Here is a 16,611-nt window from a genome sequence, read left to right on the forward strand (position 1 = left end):
GCGACTGATCGCTTGTATCTGTCTTCTGCACAACAGTGGATAGTGACCTGTGGAATGCCAAGGAGACGTCAGTTGGCCGGGGCCACAGATCGGAGTGATAGGAGTCTCGGCAAACGTGCTATTAGCGATTCTGCGGAAGATCAAGGTGTCTGTCCTGGCCTATCCAGACATTTGTTAGCAATTAGGTCAGGACATAGGACTGGTGGAAAGAAACATATGCACTCTTTCTCCCCTCCCTCCTCTCCAACTCTCCCTCCCTTTTCCTCTGTTCTCCTCCCACAGAGGAACATACACTCCCTCTGCCCTTTATGTCTCTCCACACCACACATGGTTACTGGGCTACTTCTGGTCTTCAAGGGAAGACGTAACATGTTCCAGAGGGGCTTCTCCATATAAACCGCCTGTAACATGTAGCGTGCCTGTCGTCTTCCCGTGGTCTTTGACTTTGGCTGACTCTGTGAACTGTTTTTTTTTTTTTGATTATGCTGAAGTGCTCAGGGCACTTGCTCCAAATATAAACAAACCTTCAAGTTGCAAGAATGCTGAAGCAAACAGCTGGATTTTAATCAAAGGGACTGCTGCAACTGTATTTTTAGACAGATGACAAAGGACCTGTAAAGTGACACCTCAAAACAGCCTGTTTTTCACCATCCCTGCCAAAGCATCTTTATACAGACAGCATGAAAGGTAAAGAAAGTCTCTCTTGGTTGAAATGTACTTAAAAAATATGTCCTGTTGTGTCACTGCAAAACCACATCTATTACTTCAAACTCTTTAAACGTCTGCTCACACTCACAAACCTGCATACAGCTTGCTTTAAAGACCGCACCTCTCACCGTGCAGGGAAAACCAGGCTTTGTTGATCTTGGATGGGAGACGGTCTTTCCTTGCCTTTAAGAGAGACTTCACCATTGAACCTCCCCGTTTTCCACACAAACACATTTGCTTTTGCGTTTCAAAAACGGATCTTACATTAATGCGAGTCATAGGGTAATATTTTGGATCCAGGTTTTTCCCTAACATTACTTGAAATGGGAAAATGGCCTATGGATTTTGAATTAGAAATTAAACTAAACAAGTGAACCCTTTTGAGAGGCAGCAAACGGACTTTGCTGAGATGTTTAGGTATTTATTTGAAATCTTGCAGGCAGGGGGCCTGTTTTGTTTTCTCGAGCCCACACACCACAGAGTGCCAGCAGAGGTGTGAGTCCTGCACTGTTGCACGCCCCCCCCTCCCCCAGACAACAGGTGCTGCCCGGTTCTCCCAGACACCTGGTGCGAGGGCTGCAAAGCAGGCCTGCCCTAGGGAGAATGCTTCAGTAAAAGAGGTGATCAGTTTGGGCCTGACGGGACATATTTGACAAATAGGGAAACCATGTGGGTCGTGTGTAGTGTCGTTTACACGCGTCGGAGGGAAGCGCGAATGTGTGTGTGTGTGTGTGTGTGTGTGTGTGTGTGTGTGTGTTTATGTGCACGGGTGAGTGCATGCACTGTATATTTGCACAGGTGTGTGTGTGTTATTGTATAGAATAACTTTTTAAAGAGCGTTATTGCATAGTTTGATGGCACTGGAAACAATTAATTTTATATAGGCCTACTTTTAAATGTCAGCATAGAAGTCTGTGTGCGACTACTAACATAAAGCATATACTCCTGGAGTGTGAAAGGAAGATCAAAGCACACTGACGTGTCTATCCTTCAGCTGAGGCCCTCTAGATTAGGGTTTCATTCTTTTGAATGTCACCACAAATTCCTCTTTATGTCTGGATGAGTTGTTTGTCAACTCTTGATTGCATTTGTTTTTTGTTATTTGTGGTCAGGCATCATTGTGCGGTTCTGGAATCTGTGTAAAAAAATTTTCCTTCCTGCCACAGACAAACTAGACAAACAACTGTCCGTTTTGCCGTGTATCATACTTGCTGGTTTGGAGATTTGCCGTAGTAGCTCATCTCAGACGAATATTTAGACTCATACAGATGACAGGCCTGGCAGATGAGCTGTTCTTTATTAGATTTGATCACTTTTGAGGGAATCCCAGGATGCCTTTAGCCAGACCCAGTGCATGAGAAACGGTCAGCACCTAACCTCTGACATCCTCAAGGTTTGTGGATCCCTGGGTCTTTGCTGGTTTTATGTCCCTGTGCTGTGCAACCTGCAGTTCAAAATAACATTTTGTGATTGCTTTAAACAAAAGGGCTGTATTGCATTCAAATATTAGCTTTCTGTCAAAATATTATACATATATACTTTTATTTATTGAAATGAAGAACTTGGAGAGAGAGGGCTCCAGATTTGATGGTAACATGCTATGATTATATAAACTGTCCCATTAAAGTGGTTCGTTATGGTCCTTGAACACTGAAGTAATCCAGAAAATGTGAACTGAAATGAATAAGCAAAGAAACATTAAAACATTTGACTTTTTGTTTTGTTTTTTGTCAAGTTTTATTTGAGACATTTGCCTTTTTCCTAATTCTTTTTTATACACCTCCACTGAGTTCTTTCTTAAAGAAAACAGTTTACCTGTGGTTCCTGTAAAGACATTACCATGGGCCATCTCGTATGGGTAGAGTTCTTCACTCAGCACTCTTCTGAGGTAAGCTGAAGGAAGCAGGTATGAAAACCACCACTTCTGATGTTCTTACTGTGGTGTTTGGGCAGAGCACAAGCCCTCATGTTTATTCAGAAGTGGGCTGTGCACCATAAAACATCTGGCTGAGGAGACAAATGACCTTCACTGCTCCCCACCACCTTCACCTGAGAATTCAACCGCCAAGGTTTCGACGTTTTGCCGTCTACATACCGGCTTGTGTATTGTGCCTGTGTCTGTATACTACACTGTTAGCGTACTGTATACTACACTGTTAGCGTACTGTATACTACACTGTTAGCGTACTGTGTACTGTACTGATCCTTTTCCATCCTTTGCAGCTGTCCTCTTTTTGTCCACAATGGCCAATTTCATCAAAGTCCTTACGGGTCAAAGGTCATGTTTTATGGACCAGAGCTAGACACATGGTGTTGTAACTCCATGTCTCTTTCCACTGAATTAGTCTCTGATCCGATATATAGGTTTCACACGTACGTCTCAAGAGCTTGACGATAAGATCAGTAATGCTGCTCCAGGAACCCATAGAAGTGTACAAGTCTTCATGGGCTGCATTACTGAATTCAGAAAGTAAGTATTACAACAGTGCTAAAACATTTCGATGCTCAACCCAAACTTCCCCGGATCCAGCATATCTCAGGAGTAAACAGTTTACCTTCAAACAGATTATAGTGTTCTACCTCGGCGTGTCCTTCGGTATGTTGGCCCGTTCCCTAGTACACGAACCTGTTCCAGTGCTTCAGACATGGTTCTGTTCAGTGGGCAGAAAGCTGAATGTGTTCACTTTCCTGCTGACTCACCGCACCGGTTACACTCTGGTAAATTCACCTTATGCTTCTCCGACTTCAGCAAACCCTTCGAAAACTTTCCATGTTTTGCACTTCACTGGGTGCCCTTTCCATCTAACTAAACATCCTGCCACCTTTGGTACGGAGTTTTGGGCGGTGCTTCTACGTGTCCGACCTTGGCGCTCAGCTTCTTGGCGGACACCAGAGACATGTTCTTGCGGACAGGATGGCAGTCACCCAGACCAGAGGCTCCTTCGCCTGTTCCTCCAGCGTAGGCTGGTGTTGCCTACAGCGCTGCTGGGCCATCTCAGGTCTGGCCGTTTCTCCAAGGCACCTGTGTAGCTGTGGAGAAAAACTGCAGTCATTTCCTGCACTTTGAGCAGTCTGGTTCCAGGAGGCATCACTGCTGCACACCCACGGCTGTCCTGCCAACCGTGCCTCTCTGCACCCCAGCATACAAACAAGTCTGGAAAATAGTTCCATCAGCTGAATTTAATATATGCAGAAGGTGACTAAGGAAATCTCCTCAGAAAAACAAGACTGCTGGACTGAATGCATGTTTGCTGCTGTTGGTGGAAAATAAGAAACCCGGTTTCTCTACAAGGCACTGCATTAATATCAAATGAAGGCCTTTAAAAATGGTTCTCGACCGGAAAAGGGTAGCTTGCTCCCTTCAGGTGGGTGGAGAAGTCCTGCCTCAAGTGGGGGAGTTTAAGTATCTCGGGATCTTGTTCACGAGTGAGGGAAGAATGGAGCGTGAGATCGACAGACGGATTGGTGCAGCTTCCGCAGTAATGCGGTCGCTGTACCGGTCCGTTGTCGTGAAGAAGGAGCTGAGCCAAAAGGCGAAGCTCTCGATTTACCGGTCGATTTATGTTCCTACTCTCACCTATGGTCACGAGCTTTGGGTAATGACCGAAAGAACGAGATCGCGGATACAAGCGGCCGAAATGAGTTTCCTCCGCAGAGTGGCTAGGCGCACCCTTAGAGATAGGGTGAGAAGCGCGGTCACTCGGGAGGAGCTCGGAGTAGAACCGCTGCTCCTCCACATCGAGAGGAGTCAGTTGAGGTGGCTTGGGCACCTGTTTCGGATGCCCCCTGGGCGCCTTCCTAGGGAGGTGTTCCAGGCACGTCCCCCGGGGAGGAGGCCCCGAGGGAGACCCAGGACACGTTGGCGAGACTATGTCTCTCGACTGGCCTGGGAACGTCTCGGTGTTCCACCCGAGGAGCTGGCTGAGGTGTCTGGGGAGAGGGAGGTTTGGGTTTCCCTGCTCAGACTGCTACCTCCGCGACCCGGCTCCGGATAAGCGGTAGATAATGGATGGATGGAATGGATGGGCCTTTAAAACAGTAATGTTGAAAAAGCATAAGAATAAATTGGTGTTGGTGATAGTTATATTATGAATGATATAAAGGGATTGTTGTTAGATGTTTCAATCAGGTTCCATAAGGCCAGTCTTTGGTATTTGTTGGAATGTGCCTTGGACTAACTCACTCAGTGTAACAGGATCCAGAGGCTTTGCTGTTCTAGCTTGTAATGTGTTCGAATAATAAGCCTAACTGTGCTATTTCTCTTCTCGTGGGGTTTTTCATCTGACAACCCACTCAGGTTATTCTAATGCTTGTTTGTCCCCACCCCCAAGAAGAGATGTTATTCCGAGGAGTCGGTTAAACTCCAAGTAACACACTCCCCTCTGTGATTTCTTGTAATTGTATTAGTGCAAGTTATATGCCAACAATGACCTCACGTTTGCAAATGATCCCGATTCAAATGGTTTGTGTCATGGAGGGCAGAAGGGGCAGGAATGGGAGAGTTGTGCATTTCAACTTACACTTTGTGATTTATGGCTTCAGTGACTGGTTGGGTGGTGCTCCTTTGGACTGGTTTATATTTCATACTGTTGATTGTAATGAGTGAACACATAATTCATCCCGTGCTGATTCCCTCTCTTCCAGAGAGCTATTGTGGCTACGAGAATCAGCTCTTCAAAGGTAGGATCTTCCAATTCTTTAACCTTTTTGCATTTTTCTCATTTTTCTGGACTCCACTGGGCTATTAGTTAGAATGAATGCTGAAACTGATCCATCTGGCCTGCTTCGAAATGTCTCATTAAAGCCAGCGATTTTTACATGTTAATAATTCTGTGCTCTTGTTCCACTGGGGAGAAGGAAAGAGAGCATTTAATGAGTCACGAAGGGAAAATGGGGTTTTCACCACCAATAATGAGCAATCATTTCATCTGTTCATGCTGTTATTCACCTACAACGCTGTACACCCTCACAGATGAGACTCATTCATCTTATGTGTTCACAGAGGAGGAGTTGCCCGGAGAAGAGGAGGAGACACCTCCCTTCAGAGGTCAGAGACACTCGCTTCCTCAACCTGTTTCTGAGTTCTCACTATTACAAATGGCCGTACCTGGAACCACTACCGCCGATAACAGCTTAAGGAGGACAGAGCTGCACACACCCCGTGTGCACGAGTCAACATACATTTGCGGTCGCAGCACTGTTTATGCACCAGACCCGTTGCCTGTGCTCCAAATATCTCAGGGCTTGTGCAACACTGTTTGAAACCAGTGCTGTGCGAACTCTAATAAGCTTCATTTGACTTAGCAAAGTTTTGGGCATGTTAACTCTGAGCGGAACAGGAACCTAAAGCATGTCTCTTTCAGATGTGCTTGAGTGTTGGTAAAAAATCATTTGTCCTGGTTTGTACGTGCACACTGTGTGCACGTGCTTATCTAATTCTCAGAGTAACAGTGATAACCATAGGTAAGATTTTGTCGTTTATCCTATATTGATATTGATATGACCAGTATGTTAATATGAGTGCAGAGATCGCCATGGAATGTTGGACCTATAGAGTGTTCTGCGGTGAACGTGGGTTTGGGTTTGTGTCTGCAGGTAGGAACCGGGGAGGCTGTGCGAAGTGTCAGCAGGTTTGCTCCCTCCGGCTGGCTGTCAGGGTTCTCTATGGATTCTTCGCCTTCATCATCATCACTGTGGCAGTCCTGGCCTCCATGGGTGAGTTTACACCACCCTAAATCAGATCAGCTACCAGACCAGGTCATGACGATGGGCTTCGCCATTGGATTTCGCAGTGTTTTCCGTATGGTCTTTAAATTCACGTTGAAGGTCAAAAGAATGAAGGAAAACATCCTTCCTGCATTTGAAAACTCACGCTGGGGCCATTGAGTGAGAACTCATACCATCCATCCTACACAGCCTCCGCCAAACAGCATGTTTATGAACATAATCATTTCCAGACTCATTCACAGAAGCAGACCAGCTTTTGAAAAGAGTTCCTCAGCCACAGTGAAAAGTCTCATAACGACATGCAGTTCACGTGGTCAGAGCCTCCCACGTTTGACATGCTTGACTCCACCGTGTGCAACACTAAACACAACACTAACCCATGTGATTATAAACAGCATGAGCCAAAATGAGCCGGTCCCTGTGCTGAGGAGTCCGGTGTGCTAGATAATCACCATTGATCACCCCGGGAAGCTGTCTCACCATATTACCTGTCTGCCACCGCAGAGCTCACAAACGGTTCTCTGCAGACATTGCTTGGATTTCACCATATCACAGGATTATTGAGCAATAAATCCATGCTTACAGATATACAGACAAGAGTGTCGGAGGTGCACATAGAGGCGAAATAACCCCCCAGTTCGCTCAGATGACTACAGTGCCAACTTTGTGGCAGCGCAGATTTTTACTAGCAGGACAGGAAACTGCCTCATATTATATTAGCTTGCAAAACAGCTACACTGTAGCCAAGCAAGCAGAGAACAAAAGAACTTTAAAGGCCAGATTGAGAAATTACAAAAATATTTACTGTCAAAGCTAAATAAAACCCAAGGTCATGAGTCAGAAGCATATATACCATGGCACATGCATCTGTTGCATAATTCATGCTACCCCAGACCTTCAGCCTTCCAACTACAATCAAATAAGGAACAAGATTTTCCAAAAACAAGATGTTTAATTAATAATCTGTGTGTTTTTGTAACCACAGTAACTTTTATTATTGGCACCAGAGAAATATTTACTGTAGACTGTCATTATGAATCATTATAAATCTGTTAAATTTGCTAAAGCCATGTTCAGCACTTTACAGAAATAAAACATTACAGGTTTAAATGTTATTCAATTTAAACACATGTAATGTTTATGATTTCAATGAAGCAGAGATCTATAATGGGCTTTATTACTCCTAAAATGTAGTTTCAGTTTGGGTTTCCATAAAGGAAACATAAACCAGATCACCACTGGTCTCTTAGGAAAATATATCACAGCTTTATTTACCATTCTGCTTCATTTTTTGTTGAGTGAAGAATCTTGCTAGTAATAAAACTCCATGTCTTTTATTTCTTCAGTTTGCAATGAAGATGTGTCTGCAATGCTTTTTGAACACGATTTCGTAATCACTGAAATCTGTGATTAATGATTTTAATTTTTTTTGCCTGTAGTTTTTAGGAAAGTTGACAGCTTATCGGAAGAGGAATTGTTATTTCATAAAAAGATTGCCAGGGTCCAGGAGAGTGTACAAGGTAAGCCTGCAATACTTTGCAAGACCGAAAATGTCAATTCCCAAGGGGAACATCTTCCCCTGAAGCATTGCCTTTGTTTTAAATAGGTCTTCTGGGTTGAGCAAGATTGTTTTTCTAATCCCATGATTTACCTCCCAGAGTGGGTCTTGTCCTCAGAGACTAATAACTTAAGAATAATTGTCTTGTGAAACAGCTGCAACAGCGTACGCTTCTCGGTGTGTGGAGACTCAGCTGTTCTGGGCTCGCTGATGCTTCATCTGGTCGGCGCCTTTCGAATTTTGCTTTCTTTTTGTGCAGATCTCAACGCTGCAAGCAACTGCACGGAGTGCTATCATCTGACACATTTCCGTGAGGAGATCGCCAGACTGAAAAGGGAATTTGAGGACATACAAAAGATGGTACTGGGCCAAGAGCAGTTGTTGGACCAGAGCTCACAGTCTCAGAAGACCCTATCACAGTCGAATAGCAGAATCATGAGAGACGTCCAGGCTTATGGGGTTTCCATCAAACGAATTAACCAGTCTCTCGAACAGTATCTTGGTCAAGTAAACGGATGGCAGGTTGTGATCAACGAGACTGATCAGGGCATGAAATCCCTGATCCAGGATCAGTATGATCTGAAAGGTACAATGCAGCAGGTGAACACAACAGTGGCGCTTAGCGCCGTGTGGATAGACGCTCTTCGGAGGAAGACCGAAGAAGATACGTTGGTGCTGCAGAAAATGTCGTCAGACTGGCAGAACTACAGCAGGACGCTGAGCGGGCTGAAGTCCAACTCCAGCGCGGCCACCCAGACCATGCGAAGCATCCAGACTGGCATCGCCGCCACCCACCAGAGGATCAGCATGAGCTCGGACATGGTCCACGATCTCACCCTGCAGGTCATCAACCTGCAGATGCAGCTGGACAACGTGTCCTCCTTCATCGACGAGCATGAGGAGAACATGCACGACCACCGGTACCACTCCAGGTACTACGAAAACAGGACCGGGGAGAGGTTCGTGACACTGGACACGAGAATGAGCTCCATCGAGCTGGAGATCGACACCATCGCCTCCAGCATTAACGCCACAGTCAGCCACGTTCAGAGCATGTACAAGTACATCAACATGGAGAGCTCCTCTTGCCAGTCCAAGCTGGGCAGCCACACCGAGAACTTGCAGAACTTGAACAGCACCGTTTTGCTTCTCTTAAACCTTGCCGATTCTCTGAGGACACAGTACATGCTGCTGAGCGTGCGACTCGACGTTGACGTGAGGAACCTTTCTATGGTGATGGAGGAACTGAAGCTGGTGGACACCAGGCACTCCCAGCTGATCCAGAACTTCACCATATTAAAAGGTAGCAGGTTCTATCATTAAATTAGTCCTCCACAGCAAACAGTGTGGTAAACTAAACTGAATTTAACCAAGTTCTGTGATCTTCTATTGCCTTGCAGGAGCTCCAGGTCCACCGGGTCCAAAAGGGAACAGAGGTGAAGCAGGATCCACAGGACCTGCGGGGTCCAAAGGGATCAAGGGAGACCGGGGAAATTCAGGACCACCTGGGCCTATAGGGTCTAAGGGCATTATGGGACCTAAAGGAGCTCAAGGGGAATCTGGACCTTCTGGAAGCAAAGGGAGTCAAGGATTAAAAGGAGCCAAAGGGTCTTTAGGACAACCAGGACCTCGTGGTGAGAAGGGACAGAAAGGCGACATGGGAGTTGCAGGCAAGGATGGATTACCTGGCCCTAAAGGACCTCCAGGAATCCAAGGGCAAGCAGGACTCCCTGGTGTCCATGGGCTTGCTGGACCTAGAGGGAAGCCTGGTCCTGTTGGGCCGCCCGGTCCTGTTGGGCCGCCTGGCCCACCTGGACCTCCAGGGAATTACACTCTGCGATAAGAAACCATTTATACCAGTCTGTCTTTGTATGTTTTTGAAATCATACAAATACTTAATCTTATGGCTGTTCCCTCAATACCAACATTACTGGAAATGTTCACTAAGTATGGATAGTGGAAGTGAACTATGATCTCATTCAGAGTTTGATTTAGGGAACTCACCAGAGTTTACGTACCTGAAAACTGAGCAGTACCCGAACCATCACCAATCAAGGAGGTTCACCTCAAAGTAGCTCTCATGAGACAGATAATAATCCCACTTTATGCTGACCCCATGTTCCTCAGGCTTTAAACTGCACACATTCTCCCAGCACCATGCAGGCCACGCCATGGCCCATTGCCATAGCATTGTGTTTTCGTCTTAAGAGAAACAGCTGATTATTTTTCCTAAAGAATCAACTCATATCGTGATAAGAAATCTGAAGGAACTTTAATGTTTGTCTTTCTATCTTTTTGGGAGTTTTTTTTCTTTTCTTTCTTCTATTTTTTCAAAGAAAATCATTGTTGTATATTCTCCATAGTTTATCCAGAGCAGGAACTCTGAATAAGAAATAAGATGAGAAACATGAGATTGTGAAATTTTAGGAATCCTGGATATTTTCAGTGACTAAAGTATTCTGGATCAAACTTCACAATGCAGCGCACACATTAGGAAAAGCACAAGTGAATGGAGAGATGTAGCAGACTTTGGCAGTTAGAATTGTAGCAAGGTCCGTATGTACAGAGCATAACTGTTGTTGGCTCTTTGTCACTGAATGGTACATCCATATTATGCTCTAGACTGAATGTAAACGTTTTGTTTATACGTCTGGTTTTCTCATGCGTATTCCTGTTAATCGTTTGTATAGCATTCTTGAGGGATAAACATCTAGTGTTATCACATTATATTCTTTGTGCAACATTAGACAAAGGTTTTATAGGAATTTTATTGAGGAAAAAAAGCAATTTTTATACTATATTGGAAGAAAAAGTATTTGATACCATGCATTATGTAAATAGCTCATATTATTGCTCTAAGTACTGACACTCAAGTGTCTTCTGTGCTTTTTCAGATATGACGTGACACTGAGCTCCGTCTGCTCTTGACAGAAATCAAAGGATCTGGTAGTGTGTTGAGCTCATTTGAAACTTCTGAATCTAACTGAAAACAGTAATCATACTCATAGCTCATAGCTCTTCCTAAACACTCCCGAGGTATGCTCATCCAATTAAACACCTTTTATTAAAGGCAAGCATGCAAAATAATTCATAAGATAATGTTTTGCTCACTTCTAATCAACGCCATAAACGTTCCGTCTCCTCCTTCAACTAGAGCATGTGTTTTACTTCATACAAACTCAGCACATTTGTAGCAGACTAGCAGTTGCGTGCTGAGAAACAGACCCCAAGTTAAGCCACAGCAAAAAGGAAAGGAGACATTCTTTCTGCTTTTAATGTCAAACGGTGTGGCATGATGCCCCTTGAACTGCAGATTAAGGTTTGGTTTTCATATTGAACGGATGACAGTGTTAGTACTTGGGTGTATGCTCTGTCCATGGATGTATAACAACCTGAGGAAACGATTGTTTTGAACTAATACCATGTGTAAACATATATCAACATTACATCACCTGTGCAAGAGGCAGGGAGTTCGCAACATGTGTCCATCAGTCTATAAAGTGCACAGCGACTCAAAAATGATCCTTTTACCAACCTGCAGCTAAATCTGCAGTCTTGAAAAAACACCTCATAACGTTTAGTGACAGCAGTTTGGCAGTGAGCATTCTAACCCTTCCATCTACCACTTTACTGTAGTTGTCGTTCGCAATGGGGCCTGTACGTTTGGTGTAACTGTGAATTTGGGTCTGTCGATTTTTCGGCATTCCCACAAAATGCGCAATCTGGCTGGCATGAGGCTACCATGGAGTTTGGTGTGTAACCTCTGCATGGTCAAAAGCCTCCCAACCAGTTCCCACAAGTTTGTTTACAATGACTCAAGTTTAAACACCTTCAGTAAAGTTTCCATGACGGTTATTTCAACCAGCCAGATCAATTGTGGGAATAGCTTCATTACAATGTGTGATGGGGTTTTTTTTTGTTTGTTTGTTTTGGTCAACCCTCACCCTCATTTAATGACTTTTAAAGGAACTTGGATTTGGTCGTAATTACGTGCTGGCTGTGAAAACAGCATGCGGATTGTTTCAGCCATTTATGAGCTCACTACTGGTGCTTTCTCTCACCCTCTGTCTCTGCACACAGGACAAAAAATAAGAAAGAAAACAAAACTGTGTAGTTCTGCAGCTGGTAGTCAGACCACAGAGGACCAGGCCACGATATTCGGCCCTGCATCAAAGGAAAACATCGTAGCTTCAGGGATAGACCAACAATGTCAGTCACATGTTCAGATTTACTCAAGAACATTTGGAATGGTGAATAATAATGACACTAAGACAAGCTAAATTCTGAGACTGGCTGCCTGAAGCAAAGCCTAGCTGTGGTTCACAAACCTCACTCCCATGGCCACGCTCCACGGGAGACCGAGCAGTGTGTCTGCAGTAACGGACTCCATCACTGGAGAACTGTGTTGTAGCTAAGGGCTGCTTAGATCCAAAACAAGAAAATCAGAAAGCTATCACCATATTTCTATTGAAATTGCCATACCTGCCAGGATAAACTACACCAGATGGTGAGCTAGGCCCTGGGTCCAGGCGGAACATATTTTGGGCATATATCTGAAGATGAGAGTTTTTTATAAAGCTCTTATGGCACCTTCAGATTTTCCATCTGCACTGATGAACAATTTTAAAATCCATCTGCCACAATGTAGCTATATTTTTAAATCCACCCAAAGTACAAAGAAGGCAAATTTACTTACTTAGATGTACGCTTACAATCATACAAGCATGTTTTAAAAATTCTGCTAATCAGTGGTCAAGTTGTCACAGTTACTAAGGCTTACTAAATGCTAGCATGTAATCATCACCTGTGTCAGCTGAATGTCAGTACTGTTGCATCTTATTTTGGTCTTTCAAATGCAGACAGTTGTATATAAACACTTATACACATCAAAGATATAGAGGGAGAAAAAAACAGAAGCTCAAAGCAGCATGTTGCGATAATGAGTTGAGAAACTGGACCACATCAAGAACAGATGAAAACAGTTAAACGAGGTCTAGCCATGGCCAAAAGAAAGGTCAGTCAAGATGTAGACATTAAAACAATGAGAGAAAGTATAACTAGGAAGGTTTCAGGATTTGTGTGTGTGTGTGTGTGTGTGTGTGTGTGCATGCGTGCGTGTGTGTCTGTGCGTGTTTGTGCTTGCATGTGTACGCATGCGTGCGTGTATGTGTGCGTGTGTGTGCGTGTGTGCATGGGTGTGTGTGTGGCACTTTGCACCTCATTTTCCTTCCTCGGGCAGTTTCTCCTTCTCTGAAATATGGATTCATATTTTTTAAATTTTCCTTTAAATGCTGTGACTAGCACACATTTCTTCTTTTCACCATAACTGGGATGTCTCACCTTGGACTTCAAGAGTTATAAATTTTCTTGTTCTGTTTCACAGATGTACAACACTCATAAACCCACATATACACACACGTAAACCATGTGTGTGTGTGTGTGTGTGTTTATCGATAACAACCAGAAGAGTGCTGGCTGAGCAGTCCTAGAGATCTTGTGGTATTTTGTTGGCCATGTCACCACAGAACTGATAAACAGCCAATGTTTTTATTTGATTTCTCACCCTGATCAAACATGGGACACATATGACTCCCGACAGATTGATTTCCCTGCACCATCACCATCTCAAGGTTCCATTTTACAGAACATTCATTTTCATATGCGCAACCTCCATTTATATGCCAGTGGCCGGTTAAATTAATAACAGAAACATCCTCTCCTAGTTATCACGTAACCTTGCTTGCGTTCTAACTCTAAGATGTTAACCCTTAGACGACCTGCCCTTGATTGAACACTGATTTAGTCATTCTTATTGCAGGCTGAAATTACATCACTTTATTCCAGACTGAACCATGACGGTACCAGAGAACCCAACAGCACAATACAGCTGTACAAACAGGCAGCCCCTGAGAATGTCTTCAGGTGCCCACATCGTTATTAGCAGTTATATTCCACTACACCAGCATTCACTCTCTCTTCATTCTGGGTCTGGGCTGAGGGCAGCGTCACATCTGGCATCTGTGCAAGGTCAGAATCCAGACCCTGACAACACCTTGAGACGCTGTAAAATATCCCGTTCAGCACAGCAGTCCGTTTTGAGGTAGAGCTCGGGGACCTGTAAGAACGTGCAAGACGGGGCCTTCTCAAACTAAGAAAGCAAACTTTTATCAAACACATATTAAACACTTACGAGATACTGAAAAACATGAAGGCAAAAGTGTTGGCAGGATGGGAATATGTATCATGGTCAGAAAGTTTAGCTTCTTCTGTTTGACGACTGTACCATTCTTTGGTATCATGCATGTTATTAAATGAGTCTAAATGCAAACAAACGATTAAACAAACTGAATTGCATAACTTGGTGTGATATTATTTGTAGTATGACAAACATGTTTGTACCCATTACTGTATTTCTCACCCACACACAAAATTCAGAGCTCTAGATTAGTTCCATAAGCAATATTTATGTGGTTGCCAACATATATGCATGACCATGAACCTCTTTGAAATCCTTATGAAATAATCTTGAACTCATTCAGGAAAACAGGACATGATTAGAATGGTTCTAATTAATCGTCTAACATCAAATTATGCCCACAGCGGCATTCTATCAAAGCACCAGAAGCTTCGGTATCATTGCAGAGACGACATGCCCTATAAACATACGCTGAGACACTAGCCACCAGAAAATACTGCTGCCATGGAGTTTATTTCTTATGAACCCACCCGCTGCAGCACAAGAGACTGAGTGGAGACAGCAGAGGCGTTTTAAATGGTCAGGAGCCCCTTAGCCAAACCCTCCCAGCGCAATTAGAGAAGAATGGAAGTGTGGGAGCAAACAGAGGGGCCTGGCCGGCTCAGCCTTTCTGCTGAGTTCATTATCTGCGGTTGCATGAGAGGAATTGGGGGGGGGGGGGGGGGGGGGGGGGGGAATTACAGGACATGACTGGCAACCCTAGCTAACAGGCTCCAGATGGTGGGGCAGCACTGGGGAAGAGGGGCGAGGTGGTGTTACTACAGCTGCAGGTGGAGAAAATGGTATTTTGTTAATATTGTTTTAAAGCTGAAGGTTTTGAAAACACCAAGAACCCCATGAGAGTGGGATGAGATGGCAACGGATTGGCTGTGAAGAAAAGAAATGAGACCCATGAGAAATGTAAAGAGCAAGAGACGAACGCAAGCGCCACCAACCACAGGCGGGTCGACTAGGATTCGTTAAAATTCCATCCAAAAATAACTTTTGCTGATGGGACGTTACCATGTCCATGTAGTACATATAACAGGTGGACAAGCAGAATTACTGGCTGTGGATTCCGTGAGCTCAGATTGGAGAGGGTGGAGGTATTGCTTTTAGTTTGCACCTGACCCGTGTTTATTCTGGCTTAAAATGCACGAAAGACAACAAAATCCAACTGAAGACGTGGAAGAGGCGTGTTGGCTAAAACACATAAGCCACATTCTTACAGTCTGTATTAAAAGGTCATGTGGTGAACATGCTGAGAGTCTTAAATCTTACTGATAACACTTTCTGGTGTCAAGGCCCAACTATAGATGAGCTCAATCTAGTGTGTATCAAACACTTAAAATTTATAAACTATGCCTCAATGCACTGATGCATCTAAATGTTCTGGAAACTGGCAAACCACTCCAGTAAAGAGTCCTAAACTCCTGAAGTCCTGAAGTGAAAAAGGGAACAAGAATGCAATTCAAACAGAGACTGGCCGGCAGTCAAAATCCAACCTTCATCAAGCCCTCTATGAAAAGCATTATACTGTATGTTTGTTTTGATTAACGACTATATAACACTGTCTGTGCAGTTTGGAGGAATAATCCAGTTTTACACTTTACACTACCCAACCTGAAATAAGTTTCCAGCTAAAGGAATCTGGTAGGAACGTACTGCTTTACATATCTGCATATTTGCTATAAAAATAAGGGCAAGCTCTCTTAGGAATGCTTCCTAACATCTGTTCAGTTGTCATCATTTCAACGAGGCTGCAGGTTTTCAAGAGATGTTGGAAAGTTGCCCTTTGAGTGGAAACACAGATGCATGAAATATTGTGAATTAGCATATCTGTATGTATACGGTCTTGAGGCTGTTCTCTGCAGATATAACAGTCACATATAGCTCCTCTCCAATATGAACACCCTGCAGGAATACGTATCATCAAAAACATATGGCAGTGCACACTTCATACAGTTAGTCCACTTGAATTGTCTTGCACAGACCTTTCACCCATATATAAAGCTCTTATGGCACCTTGATACAGAAGCACTCCCATGTTCTTTTGTTATTCAGCAATGGAACCATAGTAAAACTGCTTTATTTCACAATGTATAAAAATAAATCAGCTTATTTGGTATTTTGAGAATTGTCTCCATGCTACAGAGATTTCACTAACGCCTCTTTGTGACAATTTCACAACCACAGACAGGGGCTGGATTTCTTATTGGCCAGCCCAAATAATGCTGCTGTTTTAATTAAGCTGCACATCTGACAGCTCATATTTGCATCAGGCTGAGAGATGGAGACATGAATGTTTACTCATTTAAAATGCTGACGCTGAGGGCCTCAGTTCATACAATATTGTGCACAAATACGCAAGCTCTCTATTTGA

General features: G+C 43.9%; 1 protein-coding gene across 2 annotated transcripts; it reads left to right on the top strand.

Moving 5' to 3' along the window:
* Positions 1-319: 319 nt before the first annotated feature.
* On the top strand, positions 320-14,350 carry scara3 (scavenger receptor class A, member 3). Of its 2 annotated transcripts, none has more exons than XM_077017824.1 (7): positions 320-687; positions 5,353-5,388; positions 5,711-5,755; positions 6,304-6,423; positions 7,875-7,955; positions 8,253-9,296; positions 9,394-14,350. In XM_077017824.1, exons 1-7 carry the CDS (start codon positions 681-683, stop codon positions 9,834-9,836), a joined length of 1,776 nt encoding a protein of 591 aa, XP_076873939.1. In that variant the 5' UTR covers positions 320-680; the 3' UTR covers positions 9,837-14,350. The 2 variants fall into 2 exon arrangements, with proteins under 2 accessions (XP_076873939.1, XP_076873940.1); XM_077017825.1 differs by lacking the exon at positions 320-687 and adding an exon at positions 703-2,596.
* The last annotated feature ends 2,261 nt before the right edge of the window (positions 14,351-16,611 follow it).

Source organism: Brachyhypopomus gauderio, chromosome 9, assembly GCF_052324685.1.
Source record: "Brachyhypopomus gauderio isolate BG-103 chromosome 9, BGAUD_0.2, whole genome shotgun sequence".
NCBI classification, from domain to species: Eukaryota; Metazoa; Chordata; class Actinopteri; order Gymnotiformes; family Hypopomidae; genus Brachyhypopomus; species Brachyhypopomus gauderio.